The sequence below is a fragment of the Argentina silus genome (genome assembly GCF_951799395.1).
Source record: "Argentina silus genome assembly, chromosome: 4".
In the NCBI taxonomy this organism is placed as follows: domain Eukaryota; kingdom Metazoa; phylum Chordata; class Actinopteri; order Argentiniformes; family Argentinidae; genus Argentina; species Argentina silus.
Window position 1 is genome coordinate 20,956,734 of NC_139658.1, and position 20,000 is coordinate 20,976,733.

At 47.4% G+C, this 20,000-nt stretch overlaps 1 protein-coding gene across 1 annotated transcript in view; it reads left to right on the forward strand.

The window, feature by feature from the left end:
• Window positions 1–20,000, forward strand: part of cdh22 (cadherin 22) — a gene marked incomplete at both ends in the record, with an annotated part of 67,551 nt that overhangs the window by 12,617 nt on the left and 34,934 nt on the right. Inside the window, 4 exons of the mRNA XM_083668290.1 lie at window positions 8,144–8,263; window positions 11,597–11,764; window positions 15,818–16,005; window positions 16,705–16,961. Coding sequence (XP_083524416.1) covers window positions 8,144–8,263; window positions 11,597–11,764; window positions 15,818–16,005; window positions 16,705–16,961 — 733 coding nt within the window. The remainder of the gene's footprint in view (window positions 1–8,143; window positions 8,264–11,596; window positions 11,765–15,817; window positions 16,006–16,704; window positions 16,962–20,000) is intronic.

Sequence of the window (20,000 nt, forward strand, 5' to 3'; positions counted from 1 at the left end):
TGTGTGTGTGCGCACGCAGGCAGGCATATGCGTGTCTACATGTGTGTATATGTGTGTATATGTGGGTGCGTGTGTGCGGGCGTGTGTGTGGGTGTGTGTGTGCGTGTGTGTGTGTGTGTGTGTGTGTGTGTGGGTGTGTGTGTGTGTCTGTTGACTCAGTGCAGTGCTGAGGAGAGGGCACTCCACGTTAAAGCTAACATAGTGGTAACACCAACGCTGGCCCTGCTGCAGCACAGCTCTGTAATTAATGTCTGTTCACTTAAAAGCCCTCCGGTCATCACCTCTTTATGACTCGTCCTCCTTTTTATTTTCCAAATAAAAACGTCCGTGTCATTAATGTGGAGTGCGTGCCGTAGTGAAAGCTAATGTAATACCTCTGTCAGTGTGTGACAGGGGAGAGGAGAGATGAGCGTCCGCTTATTTAAATGTCTAAAGCCCTCTCAGGTTTTCAAATCTCTGTAATTTGGCTTAGACAAAAAAGAACAAAAAAAAACAACCTGTGCTCCTCTGTCGGGAGGTCTGAGAGACTGCTCTATCACTCACCGCAGCACAGGCCACTTGGAAGTTGGTCGGTCTAATGGGTAAACAAACTGGGCTACAGTACAGTATGTAGTACAACCCAAGAGGGGAGGAGGAAGAGGAGGATGAGGAGGAAGAGGAGGTGGTTAAGTGCTTACAGCCAGGCTCGGAATCTCTACGGATGCCACTGAGAGAGGAGATGGTTTGTCTTTCCAAGCGCTGCGTTCAACATGGGTAAACCCACTTTGCTAAAGAGAAAATGTATTATAGATGATCCATGTACTGTACTGAAGCTGTAGTTGGTAGGTGCATGTGGGGGATTGTGTGTGTGTGTGTGTGTGTGTGTGTGTATGTGTGTGTATGTGTACGCTCGTGCATGCGTGTGTGCGTGTGCGTGTGCGTGTGTGTGTGCCTGCGCGTGTCCATCTATTTATTTATAGAGTATGACAGGGATTTTCTATGGAAGCCTTATAATGTAGCTTCAGATTAGAATGTATACCAGAAGTGAAGCTAGTAAAGGGAGAATAATACTGTAGTATTTGCATCATTTCCCATGGCGCTGCAGCTCCCGTACAATAGCTACACTGAAGATATGAATTTGGGAAATGAATTGTGCTGTTCTTTTTAACAATAGCACTTCTCCAGTTTAGTGCTGACAATTTCAGAATAGCAGTGTGCGGGGGGCTTAAGTGGGATCAGAGTTGGGCTTTTGTTTGTGTCGTGGAAAGCTGTGCTATTAATATTTGAATGGGATCTGTCTCTCTTCTCTCTCTGACCACGCCAGCCAAAGTAAGGGGTTTAAATATTTAGCTTTTATACTTCAAACACTGTGCATATGCAGTTCCGAAAACTTGCATTACAGGCAAAAGTCATGTCAAACTACTTCGGGCCCCCGTTTTCCTAGAGCCCTTCGGGGAGCGTAGTTCAGCGCTAAAACACACCCGATGCACGTCGTGCACTTTGTTGCTCTCAAAATGAAAAATTAAATATAGCACTGCACTCTGAATGGTTAGTGTTCGGTAATATGAGGAAAAGACTACATATTTCACCAGGGTAGAGATGCTCTGCTGTTAGATTAGAAACACTCTGCTTAGATAACCTTGCATCGTAAAGGCCATTGGATGTGCATGAATGTGCAGAAATCAATGATTCCTCTATGTACAGAGTGCTAAGCCAAAGGTTAGTTGACAATCGGGGGCAGAGGCCTCTCTGACAGGTACACGTGGGGTGGGGTGGGGGGGGTTGGGGGGGGGGGGTGTTTCCGCTGGGTTAAACCCATGATTGATGTGCTACTGTTAGGCTAGGACCCTGGGCTGGACAGACAGGACAGGACAGGCGGCTCCCTGTCATTGTCACTTGACCTCTGGCTGTATGCCTCCTCTGTGTCACATACACTTAACCTCTACCTGCGTGTCACACACACACACCTGACCTCACACATGACCTGACGCCTGACCTCTTCCTGGCTTTTCTTTTTTTTTTCCCGCCCGGAAAGAACACCTCCCAGATGTCTTGAGATAAAATGGCTTTAAATCTGAACATACAATTAGGAAAGCTCACAGCACACACCACAGCACCGCGCCTGAGAGAGGAGATGGAGATGGTTTGAATAATAATAATGGCCCGAGGCAGGCGACAGACGCCCCTGGAGCAGTTAGGGGTTAAGTGCCTTGCTCAAGGGCACAACGGCAGTGGTGGTAGGATACCTTAGATGTGATGCCAGCAATCCTGGCCAAACATCACACAACAGCAACCCCCTGTATGGACTAAAGCAATCATCAATGTCGAGACGCTTTCGATAGAGGTCAGAGGTCAGACAGTGCTAGCCTATCAGAGGCCAGTCAGCGCTAGCCAATCAGGCTAACTGCAGATGAGACGTGCCAGAGAGCCAGATCGGAGCGAAGGGGGGTGGCGTTAGAAGACTCTGGGTCAATACAAGCCGTCGTCCTGGGGGTATTGATAGATTCTAAAGCATCCAGTCTGATACACTCACAGTCCTGGGATAGACGTGTGGAATAAACACGTGGAGTCGATGGGAATAGACATGCAAGTCAAGACGTGTCATTCAGGAGATCAGAGACTGCCAGAGGTGAAGTGGTGTCTCCTTCAAAGGGCATTTGTTTTCGCTTTGAGTGGCATGACTCAGACACTTGACGCTGGGCTGGACAAAGGTGAAGTGAAAACCTCCTCCAAAGGACGTTTTTCTTGCTTTGAGTGACATGACATCGGAGATACCGGTGACAGTGTTTCATGCATGCACCTATCACTCTCACACAAGGAATATCTAGTCGACAGATTGAATTAGATCCAGTTTTATTGACCAAATTCCAGTATGGTTATTTAATTGCACGAAGGAGTTTCATATGGGCTTTTGCGTTATTAAGGCAAACCCTCTCACGACATTTCATTACTTCCTGGGAGTGCACTTCATAGGGCCCCTCCTTAGGTTCCCTAGCCACAGAGTTGCCTACACGACAGAGTCGGAGTATTAAATGGAGAGGAAGAAGATGACTTACAGTGGAACTTATGGTAGCGGCAGTTTGGGAGCCAAGCGAAGGCCACTGCTGCACAACACTGTCCACTAAACAAATACTGACACGGTCTAATAATAGAACCAAGGTGAGAGCTAATAACGGCCAGATTTACCCTCCTGTCAGGAGACAAAGGAGGAGGGGGAGGGTTGGGGGGGGGAAACCAGCTTCTAAATCCTTGTGTGGACCTCAGCAGAGACGCCGGTAAGCAGCCCATTGACTTTTATGACACCACACATTTTTTCTCCACAGCCCCCCCCCACCCCCCCACCCTTCCACCCCCCCACCCCCTCCTCATCCTCCCCTCCCTTTCTTCCTGCCTTTATGTGGACCAGTGAGTTATGAATCACGGTGGAAGTGTAGTGGAGATATAACTTTTCATGTGAAAACAGCTCAGCCTTTATGGCTTTACTAAATGATCCATAATGCTGGGGGGAGAGCTCTCTGTCCGGGAGATTAGGGCGTGTCGGACCGGCAGGGGGGTGGGGGGGATGTGTGTGTGTGTGTGTGTGTGTGAGGGGGGGGGGGGGGGGGGGGGGTAGGGGTGATGGTGGTGGAGGGGGGGGTACCGCGATGCGCAGTTAGCCTCCGTCACTCACATCACCATCTCTCGCTGCAGCAGCACCCAGAGACGACGGGCTACAAATCTCTTTTACGAGGGGGCCTCTTAAATAGCTGCCAGTCTTGTGTCTCTGACGTGTGGCTCTCTCCCCTCTCTCTCCCGCTCCTCCCGCTCCTCCAGCTCCTCCAGCTCCCAGCCCTGTAATTGAACCGTCTTCCCTCTGAGTGCAGATCGCTGTGGAGAGCCGTTTCAACAGCCTGTGTTGATGCCATTAAAACTGAGCTGTGCATAAATCCAGGCGAATATAAAGCTATCGCCTGAAAACATTCCATTCCAGACGATGATGGCCCTCAGAATTAGATTTTCATTAGTGCCTTCATTTGTGCCCACCTACCTCTGAATATGCATTGTGTTTTTGTTTTCACTGTGCATATTTTGTGTTTTCACCCACCAATGTATCTTCAAGGGCATGCGCACACAGATAAGCTGCACACCTGTCCTTTGTGGCAATGTTCAGCAATGTTGTTGAAATACTGGCAGAGCCTCTAGGACCCTCTTCTTCTTATGAACACTGTATTACACTGTAGTAAAGGTTATTACCATGGTATTACACTGTAACAAAGCATATTACCATGGTATTGCACTGTAATGAAGCTTATTAACAATATTATACTGTAATAAAGGGAGGCAGGTAGCAAAGAGCATTGCCCTTGTGGTAACCTTAACACTGTATTACTGTAGCTAGCCTGTTATTACAATGTAATAAGCAACCAGAACCCCCACATTTCACATTATTGTATTGTATTGTATTTATATTATTATTATGATTATTGGACAGCAGTTCAGAGCCTCTATGCCCCCATGCCCCCCCCCCCCAGTGAGAAGCCTGTTGGACTGGAGCCTGTTGGAAGCATTTAGCTGTGGGAGTTTTACGACGGGGAGAGAAGCTGGAGGATCTCTGTAATGTATCTTTTATGAAATAACCAGTCAGTACTAATTCTCCCTGACTGTTTTAACTGAGATCAGATGGGATGGGAGCAGTTTGGGTTGAGAGGGGGTGTTGGGGACAGGGGGGCGGGGGGGGGGGGGGGGGGGTGGTGGCTGTAGCTGTGCCAGAACCCTTTAGTTCAGCCTTGTACACGTCAGGCAACTAGCAGATATGGAGATGTGGATGGACAGTACTGTCACGCTTCATACCGTGATGAAGATATCTGTCATAGCACAGCACCGGGTAAGAATGACACACTACAGGTCACGACACTCTATCAGTGACGTGGGTCCATAAGCACTAAAAGTGGGTCTAGCTCATATACTATTAATATATACAGTTGCCATAAATTGTGCAGTGCAGTTTGATACCGCAAACATATCTGCACTCAGTGGCAGAGACTGTTTTAAAAAGGTCCCTGGTCAGACATAACAAACTCGTTCTCAGCGAATTTAGTACATTTTGGTGCACCTCACTGCCGGGAACAATCTAGAGTACATTAGAGTTGATTGTTCTAGTGCCACTCACACAGTTGAAATTTTGATCAAGGACCTGTTTGTTGAGAAATGTGATTGTTTCTCCTGATTGTGTTTTATAATGTTGTAAGTGTGAATGATGGATTTTTGTAAATGATTTGTATACAGGGCTCCCTTGTAAAAGAGAGCTTGGTCTCAGTGGGACTCCCTGCCAAAATAAAAGTCACGCGCAGTAAAGGTTCAGTTAACATGATGGGCTATTTATAGCCCTTAGCCCTGTTAGCGATTTAGCCGTAGCTCCGTGGCAGATAGGTGGTATCTATGATGGCCAGGGTGGGAATGACAACATGACATTTCACAGAGTAAATAAACAGTAATATACTCTACATGATGACACACAGCCCAATGAAGCCCTTTCAGTCCGGTGTTGCTTCTGAGCTCCACAGGGAGATGCACCATTGATGGCCGAGGCCGTAGACATGCTAAAAGCAGGTCTACAGTGTATACATTGCAGCTACGAGTCTAGAGGGAGAGAAGTCATTACTGTAAATACAGGAGTCAGCTGAATATGAGGCAGGAACCACAAACGCGGGAAGGTGTCTGTTTATTGCTGAATAATGTGCGTACTCAGCACACAACCACTATTATAACCCAGCACAACTAACGGCTAAATGATTACGACAACAATACCTTCTTCAGTCTCACAATTTCAGGGTATCAGGTTTCATTTAGACTGAGAGAGAGATGATGAAAGAAAGAAATGAATCTTTGAATTATTAATTTTACGGGGGGTGCTTTCTTCTTCATTAAGATATGTATTTGGGCATTACTGTGACCATTACTATGGTCCTCCAATCTGGAGTCAATAACGTTTTTTTATTGAATCAGCCTTTGGGAGTGAGAATCAGCAGGAGAATCATCCAAAGCCAGACCATCCAACATGTCCGCTAGAAGATTACTAATGACCTCTCTCTCTCTGATCACGGAGGCCAGGTACATTAATAAGAGCCCTGGCTCTGAATCCTGCCTCCCTGTTTAAATATAAACAGCATAAAGTAGCATTTGCATTTATATAGTTCCACCAACTGTCTGGTCTGGGGGGTCCAGGCTGCCCAGGAAACAGCAGAGCGTCAAGCTGATTGTTACCTGGGGAAAATTAAGATAAGGCAGTAATCCCTTGAAAGGGAACGGCACTACCAGGTAGGCAGAATGAACACACACACACACACACGCACACACACACACACACACACACACACACACACACACACACACAGCCACACACACACATACCGCCAGGTAGGCAGAATTAGTCAGACACCCCCTACCAGTCCCCAGTAATAGAAACAGCTATGCTTTATAATACCTTGGGTTTCTAATGCGATAAGGAGAGTCTCTAACTGATCTTGACCAGACAGTGACGCTATAATATTCCTAGGGCGTCAGGATATGTCTATGCTGGCATATTCTGGTTGGGATAATGATGGTATCACACAACTCAGAAAGACCTCATTCTGTGTGACGTGAGATACCATGCTAGGAGCATTTAGCAGAGGAATTGACTATATTGACTCAACACTGGGTAATATTGGGCTTTTCGTCACAAATAACTGCAGAGAACTTAGCTCCGTTAATAATATCTAACTCCTATAATTAAATGTAGGAACATCAATGATAACTAGCGTTAGATAGTTGTATTAGCTCTGCAATATCTAGCATCGGACACATGGGAGAATCCTAGAGCTACAGGAAGTTTAAAGAGACTAAAATTTGTCATCTGTGACAGTGATCAGAGCAGGCTTCTGCTCTCTGCCCCCTCTCCCCCCTTCTCCCCCTCCCTCTCCCCCCCTCCCTCCCCTGGGGCGCCGAGGCTGATGACAGGAAACAAACAGCGCTCTGACACTTCCTGTTAATTAGCATCATTAGCATAGGGCCATTATGCTGCCGGACGGTAGCATGACAGGCCTGGGGGACAGGCTACAGATGTGACCTTTACTGGACACCACCAGCTGCCTGTAATTACCTCTAGCCTGGCTGGGGACAGGACTACAGCCTGACTCTTACCTACAGTATACCCCTGGCTGGGGACAGTCTACAGCCTGACTCTTACCTATATTCATTACTAGGGACAGTGCATGACTCCCCTTCCCGTTGACCTCTAGCCCTGCCTGGCAAGGGAAAAAGGATGCATTGTAATTAGAACAAGGTCAGAGGTCAAGGTCAGAGGCTGTGTCCCACCGTGTCCTTGAGGGCCCTCAAGGCTTCCCGGGAATCCTCAAGGCGTTTCTCAGAGAAGAAAGGCCCTATACTGGCTGTCACGCTACAATGCTACGTGCTAAACGGCTAGTTAGCATCACTCTCTGCCCTGTGGGAGCAGTGAGCTTTAGTACATTAAGCTTTATAAGTCCTTCGGCTTTGACTGAAACGTGTGACTAAATGTAAATATGTGCCTTTGCATCGCATGCCAGCGGCTGATGGATACACACAATTGACTGGGAATAGAACCGCGCGCGCGAGAGAGAGAGAGAGAGAGAGTAATGAATTAATGAAAATCTGTGTAACCCAAATAAATCACCATTGTACTGCATTATTGAATTTATTCCACTCCGTAAGTGGTTGTAATTACAGATAATTGTTTGTTATTGTAGATTTCACATTCTTTCATCAGTCTTTTAAGAGAGAGATGTTGGAGGGCCTTCATGTTGCCTTTCATCTCCACAAACACAACTTGTCTCCCCGCTAAGGTCAGAATACCCATTGCATTTTTTCCACCAGAGACTGGGTCCCACTATAGACTTTTTTTGGTGCGTTGCGTTTGTACCACCCAGGGTGATTCAGAGGGCTGAGGAGTAAACATCTTCAGAAATGTTTTTCCCCCGACGAGTTTTTCACCCTCAAACCAGCATGACTACTCATAACTGAAACAATAAATCTGCCAAGTTTTTCTTCAGCGAGTTTCTGAGTAACAGGACTTTGAAGCTAGCAAAGGAGTTGTGTGGTTTAATGTGTGTGTGTGTGTGTGTGTGTGTGTTGTCCTGCTCTAACGTGATGATGTTTCTCTCCACAGGGACGTCGGTGATGAAGGTGACAGCGTCGGATGCAGACGACCCCACATACGGCAGCAGTGCCAGGGTGATCTACAGCGTCCTGGATGGAGAGAGGTTCTTCACTGTGGACAGAGACTCTGGTACGGACAGACAGACGGAGGGATGGACAGACAGAGGGATGGACAGACAGACAGAGGAACGGACAGACAGACAGAGGAACGGACAGACAGACAGACAGAGGGACAGACAGACAGACGGAGGGATGGACAGACAGAGGGATGGACAGACAGACGGAGGAACGGACAGACAGACAGACAGACAGACAGACAGACAGACAGACAGACAGAGGGACAGACAGACAGATGAACGGACAGACAGGCAGACAGGCAGGCAGGCAGGCACCCAGGCAGACAGGCAGACAGGCAGGCAGGCAGGCAGACAGACAGGCAGGCAGGCTGCAGGCAGACAGACAGATAGGTTGGTTGGTTGGTTGGTTGGTTGTCACAGTGGACCGCAGGAAACTAAAAACACTTCTTTGATCTTTCCTTTAATCATGACTTAATTTACAGTCATATCATGAAATGACTCTGACCTCTTCATTTGTCTAAATCCGTGATCATTCACTTCCAATTCTTTCAACTCCCCCCCCCCCCCCCCACAAAAGAAATGTGTGACTAGACCATTAAAATGTGACACCCTGAAATGTCAATGGTTAGAATAGGCCATTAAACCCTTATGTAGTGTTACATCGACACATCGCCAGGTGTGTGATCTCTGATGAGACTCCACTGTCAGCATTTCTGCTCTATTCCCTGCTGGGCCTGCTGGGTATGATGTCCAAGGCCGGCTCTGTGGGCTCGTCTTCCAGGTAAACCCTCAGGTGTTGGGCTCCAGCCAGTACAGTGGTCTCCCAGATACACCCCAAGACTGTGTTCCCTGCAAACAGTTCCCGAGAGAGAACCACTAAACTTTTAATGATCCTTTTTTTGGTCCCTCTGCTGTGCTCCGCTTGGCCCCCATAGCGGGATGATGAATGGGTCTGTCTCTGCGGGGTCGGGGCTGAAGATGGGAGGATCGTACCGAATCCTACACCCCCCCCCCACCACCACCCTAATCCTCCTCCCCCCCCCCCCCTCCTCCTCCGTATGCACGTGGGCCAGTCTAATAGATGTGAGTGGGAGAGGTGAAGACTAAGAGAGAGCGAGGGAGGGAGAGAACAACAGTGGAGATAACCTCGTGAATAAGACCTAGTCACTGAAGACAATTGTTGCCTCAGAGTTGTCCCTGACCAAGATGTGGTCCATGGACGAATGTCTGAGGAGCATCAGAGTAGCAGTGTTAGAGGAGGGTTAGCTCACTGGAACCTATATATGGTGTTTGATCTCGTAGTTGAGTTGAGCAGCAATATCTACATGAAACATAAAACCTCCCTTTTAAACCTTTTTCATGTTACATTTGAAAGAGAATTGAATAGTGTTGACTGAGCTCTGTGAGGTTATTTTGAAAAAAGCAATTTTCTTTTCTTCCTTTGTTGCTGAGAGCAGTATTAGCCTCCTGCTTATCCTGGTACTGTATTTGGCTTTAAGTATACTCACAGTGAAAATATAGCCTGCAGCTATACCCTACCCTATAGTGTTAAATGTGACTCGAATGTGTTAGTTGTACAACAACACAAGCTCAGGGAGAGAGATGCCATCACACAGCCAAGGCAACAATGGACTCTCAAGTTGAATACCCCACTAGGGAATAGAATTATATTACTGCACACACACACAAACACACACACACACACACACACACACACACACACACACACACACACACACACACACAGTGCACCGCTGCTGTTGGGATATAGAGTACACACACATTCTCTCTCTCTCCCTCTCTCTCTCTCTCTCTCTCTCTCTCTCTCCCTCTCTCTCTCTCTCTCTACAGTACATTACCATCTTGGTCACGGTAGCACAGTGAGGCTGTATGAAATACAGTTGGGGGTGTGGGGATGCTATGTGTGTCTGTGGGAGGGCATAGCTACTTCTGCTGCACCCGCCCTGCTTTCTATTTTGAAGTACTTTACTCAGCCCTGAGGATGGGAACAAGGCGGCAGGAGTTCAGGGTTTATACCGCACCATTCACAGTTAAGCGTATTGGGATATGTGAGTTCAGGGTTCATACAATACCACTAAGAGTTTACTGTATCGGTATGTGTTTGTACCGGGTGTCTACTCAGGGCCACTGCTGTACTGCATATTTATATTTTATGATGACCATAACATGTAGCCTGCATGGTCCCAGATCTCTATGTACTTTAACCAACTCCATTACATGATGTTAGGGATCACAAAAGATTGGTTAAATATAGCCTACCAGTAGTCTCGACCGCAACCTGACCGCAACATGACAGAAGCCTTTAATACAGCGCTGTTGGGTCACTGTGACCCAACCTGCCTATGATTAATTTAATAGGCCGCAGGTACAAATATAGCAATGCACTTTCTGGTAGAGGAATACCTGGAACTGTGGATAATGCAGAATGACTGACACGGCTGGACACAGTAGTCGGTCTGTTAGCTACGGTAGAAACCACGCAGGGACGGTTAGAGAGCTGGAATGGAACTGCGTGAACGCTCAGGCTGGATTATGAGAATTCACAACGATTGTTTTGCTGCATTTCTCTCTCTCTCTCTCTCTCTCTCTCTCTCTCTCTCCCCCCCCTTTCTCTCTCTCCCAAACTCTCCCTCCCTCCCAAACTCTCCCTCCCCCCCCCCCCCTCCCTCTCTCTCTTTCTTAAATCCATTTTTTTTTCTCTTTCTCCTGAACTGTTTTCATAAGCCCTGATTCTGAGGCCTGGCTTCCTGCATCCCGACCCTATATATAATTCATTCTAATAGCGCTCAGCTGTAATGGTATAAGCAAGGAGTCAGAGATAGGACACCATTGAGACGAGGCGAGGGGGTGAAATGGAATGTGCTGCACTTGTGCCTCCCATAATCGAGTACTTGCCTGAAAGTTGATATTCAAACGAGAGGAGATGTGGAGGGGTGCTAACCGTTAATGTGACCTTTACGGTTGGCACCTCTCTCACTCTCATCACCCTCACCCTCTCTCTCTCTGTCTCTGTCTCTTGTTCTCACCCCCCCCCCCACCCCCCTTCTCTCTCTCTCTCTCTGGCTCTTTCACGTTCACACTCCTCTCTCTCTCTCTCTCGCTCTTGCTCTCTCTCTCTCTCTTGCCCTCTCTCTTGCCCTCTCTCTCACACCCTGTCTCTTTCACACACACACACACACACACACACACACACACACTCACACACACACACACACTCACACACACACACACACACACACACACACACACACACACACACACACACACACACACACGTACACACACACTTTCCCCCCTTCCCTCTCCCCTCTCCATCTCTCTCCCCCCTCCCCCCTCCCCCCCACCCTCCATCCCTCTATCATCAGGAGTGATTCGGACGGCTGTGGCAGATCTGGACCGGGAGACGCAGGATCGCTACGAGCTGGTCGTCAAGGCAACCGACATGGCAGGCCAAATGGGTGGCCTCTCCGGCTCAACAACGGTGACCATAGTGATCACAGATGTTAATGACAACCCACCACGCTTTCCACAGAGTGAGTCCGTCTGCTATTACCACACACACAAACGCACGCACGCACGCACGCACGCACGCACGCACGCACGCACGCACGCACGCACACACACACACACACACACACACACACAAACGCACGCACGCACGCACACACACACACACACACACAGATGAGAAGATATGGTGATAGGGAGCCGGATGCACTTACATCCCATCAGTAGTATAAGTGTCAGTCTTGCTGAGTGGCCAAGGGCACTTGGAGAAAATCACTTCACTTGTGTCCGTCCCCGGGCCAGACACTCTGCTGTAAGGGTCAGGCAATCCACTGGTGCAGGACCTCTGGGAGTTTCCCCACATGTTTGTCTGCCTATGATAAGATGCTGAATCATAGATTAGCCAATGAAGCTGATTATTTCTGATTATTTCTGATTATTTCTGGATTCATGTTGGCGACCTCAGGTTAACTAATCAGATGGAGAAACACAGATGGAACATGTCGTGTCAAGGTGTCAATGGTGGGAAATGTGATACACTGTACGTAAATAGATACAATCGAAATGGAAAGTTTTCTCTACCCTACCGTGATGAAGAATTCAATCAGAGGAGGCTGGGGGAGGTAGCAATCGAAGGGCGGGCTCATTGTAATGCATGGAATGGAATGAGGAATGGTGTCAAACACATGTGTTTGATACCATCCTCATTGTGTTCTATCCATTCCGTGCATTACAATGAGCCTGTCCTCTGATTTCTGCCTCCACCAGGCTCCTCTGAATTCAATATACAGTGCTTTGTACATGGTATAATTATCTACCCACCAAATGATTTTGGAACCCAGAATCTCTGAGAATTTGACCTAGATATACAAACCAAATGATATTTAAGAAAAAAAAAACACTTCACAAGTCAATATCAACACAAGTCAATATCAAGCGATATACTACAAGCCAGTACAGTACACACATTGCAGTATCTCAGAATGAAGCTCAATGGAAGAATCCTTCCCTTTGAACGGATGTGTTCTGTACAGCAGTGGAGGCTGGTGAAGGGAGAAATGGGAGGACGGGCTCATTGTCATTCCTCATTCCGCTCCGTGCATTACAATGAGCCCGTCCTCCAATTTCTACCTCCACCAGCCTCCACTGCTGTTCAGCTACATTACAATTCGCTGATAATTCGCTGTAACTCAGTTAAGTGCATGATACCCACTGACCCAAACCACCCGATGGTCTGACTGGTTGAAACCAGGCGGTTACCTAGTACTACTAGCACATACTGTTGAAGGACTGGAGGTCTGGCTGCTTGAAACCAGGCGGTTAGCTAGTAGCACATACTGTACTTATGAAGGACTGGAGGTCTGGCTGTTTGAAACCAGGCGGTTAGCTAGTAGCACATACTGTACTTATGAAGGACTGGAGGTCTGGCTGTTTGAAACCAGGCGGTTAGCTAGTAGCACATACTGTACTTATGAAGGACTGGAGGTCTGGCTGTTTGAAACCAGGCGGTTAGCGAGGTGCACACACTGTTCAGTCCTAAAGACAATCACAGACCTGTTACCCAGCTGCCTGGTAAGACTTGATAGAGCCTATCATCAAAGCTGTGAATGCCTGAATGGGGTGCGTTTGTCTCATTTTCCTCCCTCTCTCATTTCTTATCATTCATTTCCCCGTGCTTTTCCTCCCGCTCTCGTATCTGATCTCTCATTCATCTGTGTGCGAGGAACAGCATCAGCTTGATAACAGCCAGGAGAACACTGAGTCAGAGTCAAGTTTATTGTGCTTGATATACAGCATATCTCCTCTTCTCCTCTGTATGTATCTCTCCGTCAACTCATCATCTCAGATAATCTGATCTGGCCCGACCCAGAGATGTGGCCTGTTTTTGATGATCTCTATACTATTTCTGTTCCATACGAGCACTTTAGCAATCTGGGAGGCACAGAACAACAGAAGCAAATGCGTGTTGATAATATAGAAGAGAATTATTTAAGATGTATCACGTGATGTAGGGTTTCTCTGCATGTTCACATCTCTACACACACAAAGAAAAATGATGATGAAAATAATAATAATAATATATTATAATATTGGAGCCGGACCACAGCCACACGGGTTTGATACCATTACTCATTCCGGTCCACACATCACAATGAACCTGTCTTCTTCTACCTCCACCAGGCACCAGGCTATAAAATAGGAGTTAATCATATATACCCTATAGAGGTGGTTTGGCCCCTAGAAGTGCTGTGGTCATCTAAAGCTTTGAGATGATAGTGTCTTTAAGAGGGTACTGTAAGCATGAACTGAGAGTCACAGGTGACATCATCACTTACCGCTGACCTTACACTACATAGACAGTGTACTCAAGAGCCCGTGGCTGTGTTAGAGACCCCATCCATCCACAGTGACAGCACTAAAGGGGATAGATCATTATATAATCACTCATTTCTGTGATTAATCACATGGGTTTGATTTTAGATTGATTTTGGAGAGTTAAAGATCCCTTTAACTGAAGATGTGTCCCATCTTTGCTGGCAGTATAAACCGAAGACCTTTCACCCCCATTGACAGTATTGAGAGAGGACACCTTCCCATCCATAATTACAGTATTCTCCCTGGTCTGCCTGTGTGTTCAGAGATGTCTCTATCTCCAGTGACACCAGGGTGATTCAGGATTTTTCGATTTATAGTCAGACAGCTCCTTACCTTGAAAATAGTCTATGGGCCAGGAGAGACTTTAATCCATGGTTCAGTTGTTCAATTAGCCTCTGCTAACCACAGCTAACTTTAGCCACTGCTAACACAAAACTATGGGAGTGATGGGGACTCAAAAAAAGAGTTAAACATTTGTGGTCACTATCACCTCAAATTAACTACCTGACATGGTTGGCAGTTAGATTGAGGTGATTTGGCCACCAATATTGTTTTGTTTTTAACTAGAATCACTGATTTCAAACATGAGTTTTATTTTAGGGTGATTTTGAAGTGAACTATCCCTTTAACTGCAGAGGTCTCCCATCCTCACTGGCAGTATAAACTGATGACCTTTCAACCCCATTGCCAGTATTAAGAGTAATCTCTGCCTGTGTGTTCAGAGATTTCTCTATCCCCAGTGACAGTATTAAAGATCCAGTATGTAACATTCAATCTTTCTAAAAGCTTCCTAATGGTTGTAATGACTATGTTTAATCGGTAGCGATCAGGGAATGAGATCCCTTGAAATAAATATTTCATTTCCTAGCACTGTTGGTCCAGAAAAAGCGCTTTCTAAAATGCCGTATCCTACCCAGTGGACCTACCCATTTTTGCCTTTCTGTCTCTGGTGGCTCCCTCTTCGAATCTTGCACCATTACAGAAATACAACAGCTAATGTCTGACACTGCAGTGCGAGTCCATTTCGGGGTGGGGGGTTGGGGGGGTGGGGGGGTGGGGGGGGGACGATTATAATATTATTATGAAAGATGTTGTTGTTTGGAACGTCAAACACAATGTTGCCACGGTGGCCAGAGGTGGCAGATTTCCAACAAACGTACACCCTGCTCCTTTAAGTCCACATTTCTCCATCCCAAGTGACAATATAAAGGCCAGACCCCGTCACCCTTGGTGACAGTATTCCCCCTGTCCCGCCAGTCTCCAGCTGTGTGTCAGCATCTTTAACACACCTTGTTAACATAAATGCATAATACCAGTCTTCAGCCAAAGCCAAAGCTACAGCAGGACCTTATTTAATTATTCAATCACGGCTGCCAGATGGATTAAAGGTCACGCAGAAAAAGTCGCCTGGCCAGTAGCCACCTCTGTGACTGTTGTTTTGAGTTGGTGATGTATGATGTGATGAAGAGCTATCTTCCTGAATGCTTACTGCTTGTCCTACCTCCCCCTCCTCCTCCTCCACCTCCTCCTCCTCCTCCTCCTCCTCTATCCCCTCTACCTCTTCTCTCTCTTTCTTCACCACCACCTCCTCCTCTTCTCCTCCTCCTCCCCCTCTTCCCCCATTCTCACCCCTCTTCCTTCACCCCTCCTACCCCCCCCCCCCACCTACCCCCTCCCCCCACCTACCCCCTCCCCCCCATCAGAGATGTACCAGTTCTCGGTGTCAGAGGGGGCGGCAGTGGGGACGTCTGTGGGGCGTGTCATCGCCACGGACGCGGACATGGGGGACAACACGGACATGAGTTACCTGATCAAGGACCAGGAGGGAGGCGAGCTGTTCAAGGTGTCCACTGATGGAGACACACAGGAGGCCATCATCACCATCAAGAAGGTGGGCGGAGGGTTTTTAGATTATCAATTGAGAATTACAAACACAACTCAAATCACATCATATCTGCACTCAAACCAACAATTATATGCAAACAGACGTTCTATTATATCAGATTATAACTAGATATGCAAATGTAAGCCTGCATATGTTCTGCATGTAGTGTACTTAGGAAACCTTTGAAAAAAACACCCACTTGACAACATAGAATACATCCTCATATAGGGGTGTTGGTGTTTCATCTCTCCTCTCTCTCCTCTTCTCTCCTCTCCTCTCTCTCCTCTTCTCTCCTCTCCTCTCCTCTCCTCTCCTCTCCCCTGTCTCCTCTCCCCTGTCTCCTCTCCTCTGTATCCCCTCCTCTCCTCTTCCCTCCTCTCCCCTGTCTCCTCTCCTCTGCCATCTCTCTTCTGTATCCCCTCCTCTCCTCTCCCCTCCTCTCCCCTGTCTCCTCTCCTCTGCCATCTCTCTCTGTATCCCCTCCTCTCCTCTCCCCTCCTCTTCCTTGTCTCCTCTCCTCTGCCATCTCTCTCCTCTCCTCTCCTCTCCTCTCCTCTCCTCTCCTCTCCTCTCCTCTCCTCTCCTGCCTCCTCTCCTCTCCTCTCCTCTCCTCTCATCTCCTCTCCTCTCCTCTCCTCTCCTCTCCTCTCCTCTCCTCTCCTCTCCTCTCCTGCCTCCTCTCCTCTCCTCTGCTTCCTCTCCCAGCCTCTGGACTTCGAGAACAAGAGGACCCACAACGTGGTGGTGGAGGCCGTCAACAAGCATGTGGACCCTCGCTTCGTAGACCTGGGATCCTTCAGGGATCAGACCATCGTACGAGTCAGCGTCTCAGACACAGACGAGCCGCCAGTCTTCCATCCAGCAGAGGGCGCCATAATGGAGGTGCAGGAGGATGCCAGGCTGGGGGCGCTGGTGGGCATCGTCACGGCCAAGGATCCTGATGTGGAAAACGCACCTGTCAGGTAAGGAGACTCATAGTTACCACCTTGGCCTGGGAAATTGCTTTTCCACTTAGTAGTGGTTAGTGAATGAATAATGGTAGTGGTTAGTGAATGAATAAAGGAAGGATGGAAGGAAGAAAGGAAGAGAGGGCGGGAGAGATAGAGGAATGGAGGAGGGAAGGGAGGGAGGGAGGGAGGGAGGAAGGAAGGGAGAGAGGGAGGGAGGGAGGGGGCAGGGAGGGAAGGAAGGAATGAAGGAAGGAAGGAAGGAAGGAAGGGGGGGAGGGAGGGAAGGACGGAAGAAAATGTGGAAGAAAGGAAGAAAGTGTGGAGGGAAGGAAGGAAAGAAGAAAGGAAGGAAGGAAGGAAGTAGGAGGGACGGAAGGAAGGTATTGTTGGTATTGGTGCGACATTGGCCTTGCAGAAGCAACAGCCGCTGCACGGATTATGCATTACACAGGAGACATGGCAAAGCTATTTCAGGGAAGACATCGGGCATGAATGTAGCTAGGCATTGACATTTTAACTGAAACACCAGCTGTAAAAACACCATGGAAAGATACAGCTTTACAACAAAGCATGAATCATAGCAACACTAAGAATGGGTCAGTTTTTACAATGATAATACTATATTATGTTGTGAGTACAAGATAGAAGCTAGAGGGTTGAACAGGGAAACCATTGTCTTTCTCACAACAGTATTTATGGACAAATTGATTATGTTTTATACATGAGCTACACCTCATAGATCCTCAAAGGACACATAGGGAAGCAAGACAGAGGAGAGGAGAGGAGAGTAGAAGAGAGGAGAGGAGAAGGTGAGAAGAGGAGGGGGGAGGAGGAGGGGGGAGGAGGAGGGGCGAGAAGAGGGGCGAGAGATGAGAGGAGTGAGAGCAGAGGAGAGGAGAGGAGAGGAGGGGGAGAGATGAGAGGAAAGGACAGAGAGAGAAGAGGAGGGGGAGAGATGAGAGGAGTGAGAGGAGAGGAGAGCAGAGGAGGGGAGAAGAGAGGAGAGGAATAGAGGAGAGGAATAGAGTAGGCACAGGGAGGAAAGGGAGATTGGACTACTGAGTGGTGAACTGAGCTTCGGCTCTGCGACGCACGCGGGCCTGTGCAAATGAGCTCTATTAAAGATGCATGAGGCTGGTGTGGAGGAGCTCCAGGTGTAATACACTACCACACAGTGACAGCAGCGTCGCCTGCCCCCCCCCCCTTCCCCCCAACACACACACACACACACACACACACACACACACACACACACACACACACTCACACACACACACACTCTCATTCACTGGCTAGCACGTTGGCAAGGATGGAGCTGAGAGGCTTGAAGGGGATTGGCATGGGTGTACCACTGTAATCATCTCTCTATTGGATCGAGGTAAGCCCCTGGCACCTAAGACCCCACTACTCTCTCTCATCCCCCCTTCCCCCACCACACCACCCTCTTCCTGAGGGCGTCGGCAGGCTCCTTACGTTTTAGAGCATTTATTAGAATTCATAGAACGGACTTATAATATATTCCCTCAGACTCGTATGCCATTTTGCCTGGTAAGGTAAGATGGTCGCCGGTACATCTATGAAGGACGGTCAATTTGAGTGTGAATGCATTCGAGAACATATTGAGCTGTAAAGGGCTAATTGTGGGATGATTATGCTTATGACGTGAAGTGGTTGGAATAGGGCTTTGTGACTATTCAGTGATGTTTCTCTCATGCTGAAGGCCTGAAACCTTAATTTCTATTTACGGAGAGGTTAATGTTAATGTTAGGTTGCTATGGGTTGCTATGGGATGCACTTGAATTATTATCTGTACGTCATCATCATGAATACTGTTTTCGTGAATGTCTGCCATGATTTTTTTGTTGGATTAATTCATTTATGTTTGTTTCATGCATGTTCAGGTATAACAACGTTTCAAAGTGTTTTTAGCAATAGTAAGATCGGGATACGATAGTCTCTAACCCTAACCTAATAGTCTCCAACCCTGGTACAATAGTCTATAACCCTAACACAAACACAATAGTCCCTAACCCTGGTACGATAGTCTCTAACCCTGGTACAATAGTCTATAACCATAACACAATAGTCTCTAACTAATAATCTCTAACCCTAACACAATAGTCTCCAACCCTGGTACAATGGTCCCTAACCCTGGTACGATAGTCTCTAACCCTAACACAATAGTCTCAAACTAATAGTCTCTAACCCTAACACAATAGTCTCTAACCCCTGGTACAATAGTCTCTAACCCTGGTACAATAGTCTCTAACCCTAACACAATAGCCTCTAACTAATAATCTCTAACCCTAACACAATAGTCTCCAACCCTGGTACAATGGTCCCTAACCCTGGTACAATAGTCTCTAACCCTAACACAATAGTCTCTAACTAATAGTCTCTAACCCTAACACAATAGTCCCTAACCCTGGTACGATAGTCTCTAACCCTAACACAATAGTCTCAAACTAATAGTCTCTAACCCCTGGTACAATAGTCTCTAACACCTGGTATAATAGTCTCTAACTAATAGTCTCTAACCCTAACACAATCGTCTCTAACCCCTGGTACAATAGTCTCTAACCCCTGGTACAATAGTCTCTAACCCTAACACAATAGTCTCTAACCCCTGGTACAATAGTCTCTAACCCCTGGTACTGTAAGTAGCCTTAGTCATGCTGTAGCCCTTCACACCATAGCCTTTCAGCCGTCTCACACCCGTCTCACACCCCTCTCACACACCTGACTAATCCTCTTCATGAGGAGGAGCCTTTGTGAGGAAGGTAGAAAAGAACTGATGATGATCCTCAGAATATTACATTAAAGTACACATTGGGGTGAACCAGCCAGCTAGAAAAACAGCGGAAAAATCCACTCTGGAAAAAAAGGGAAAAGAAATCCACTCACGGTATTTTGTTGACTCTGTACTCTTCCGAGAGGTCCTTGTGTACCATAGAGAAGTGAAAATGTATTTTGGTTTCGCTGGAGTGCATGTATGAAATATTAATATTTATTTCCTCCTCAGTGTGGGCAGCAGCTAGCTAGCTACTGAGA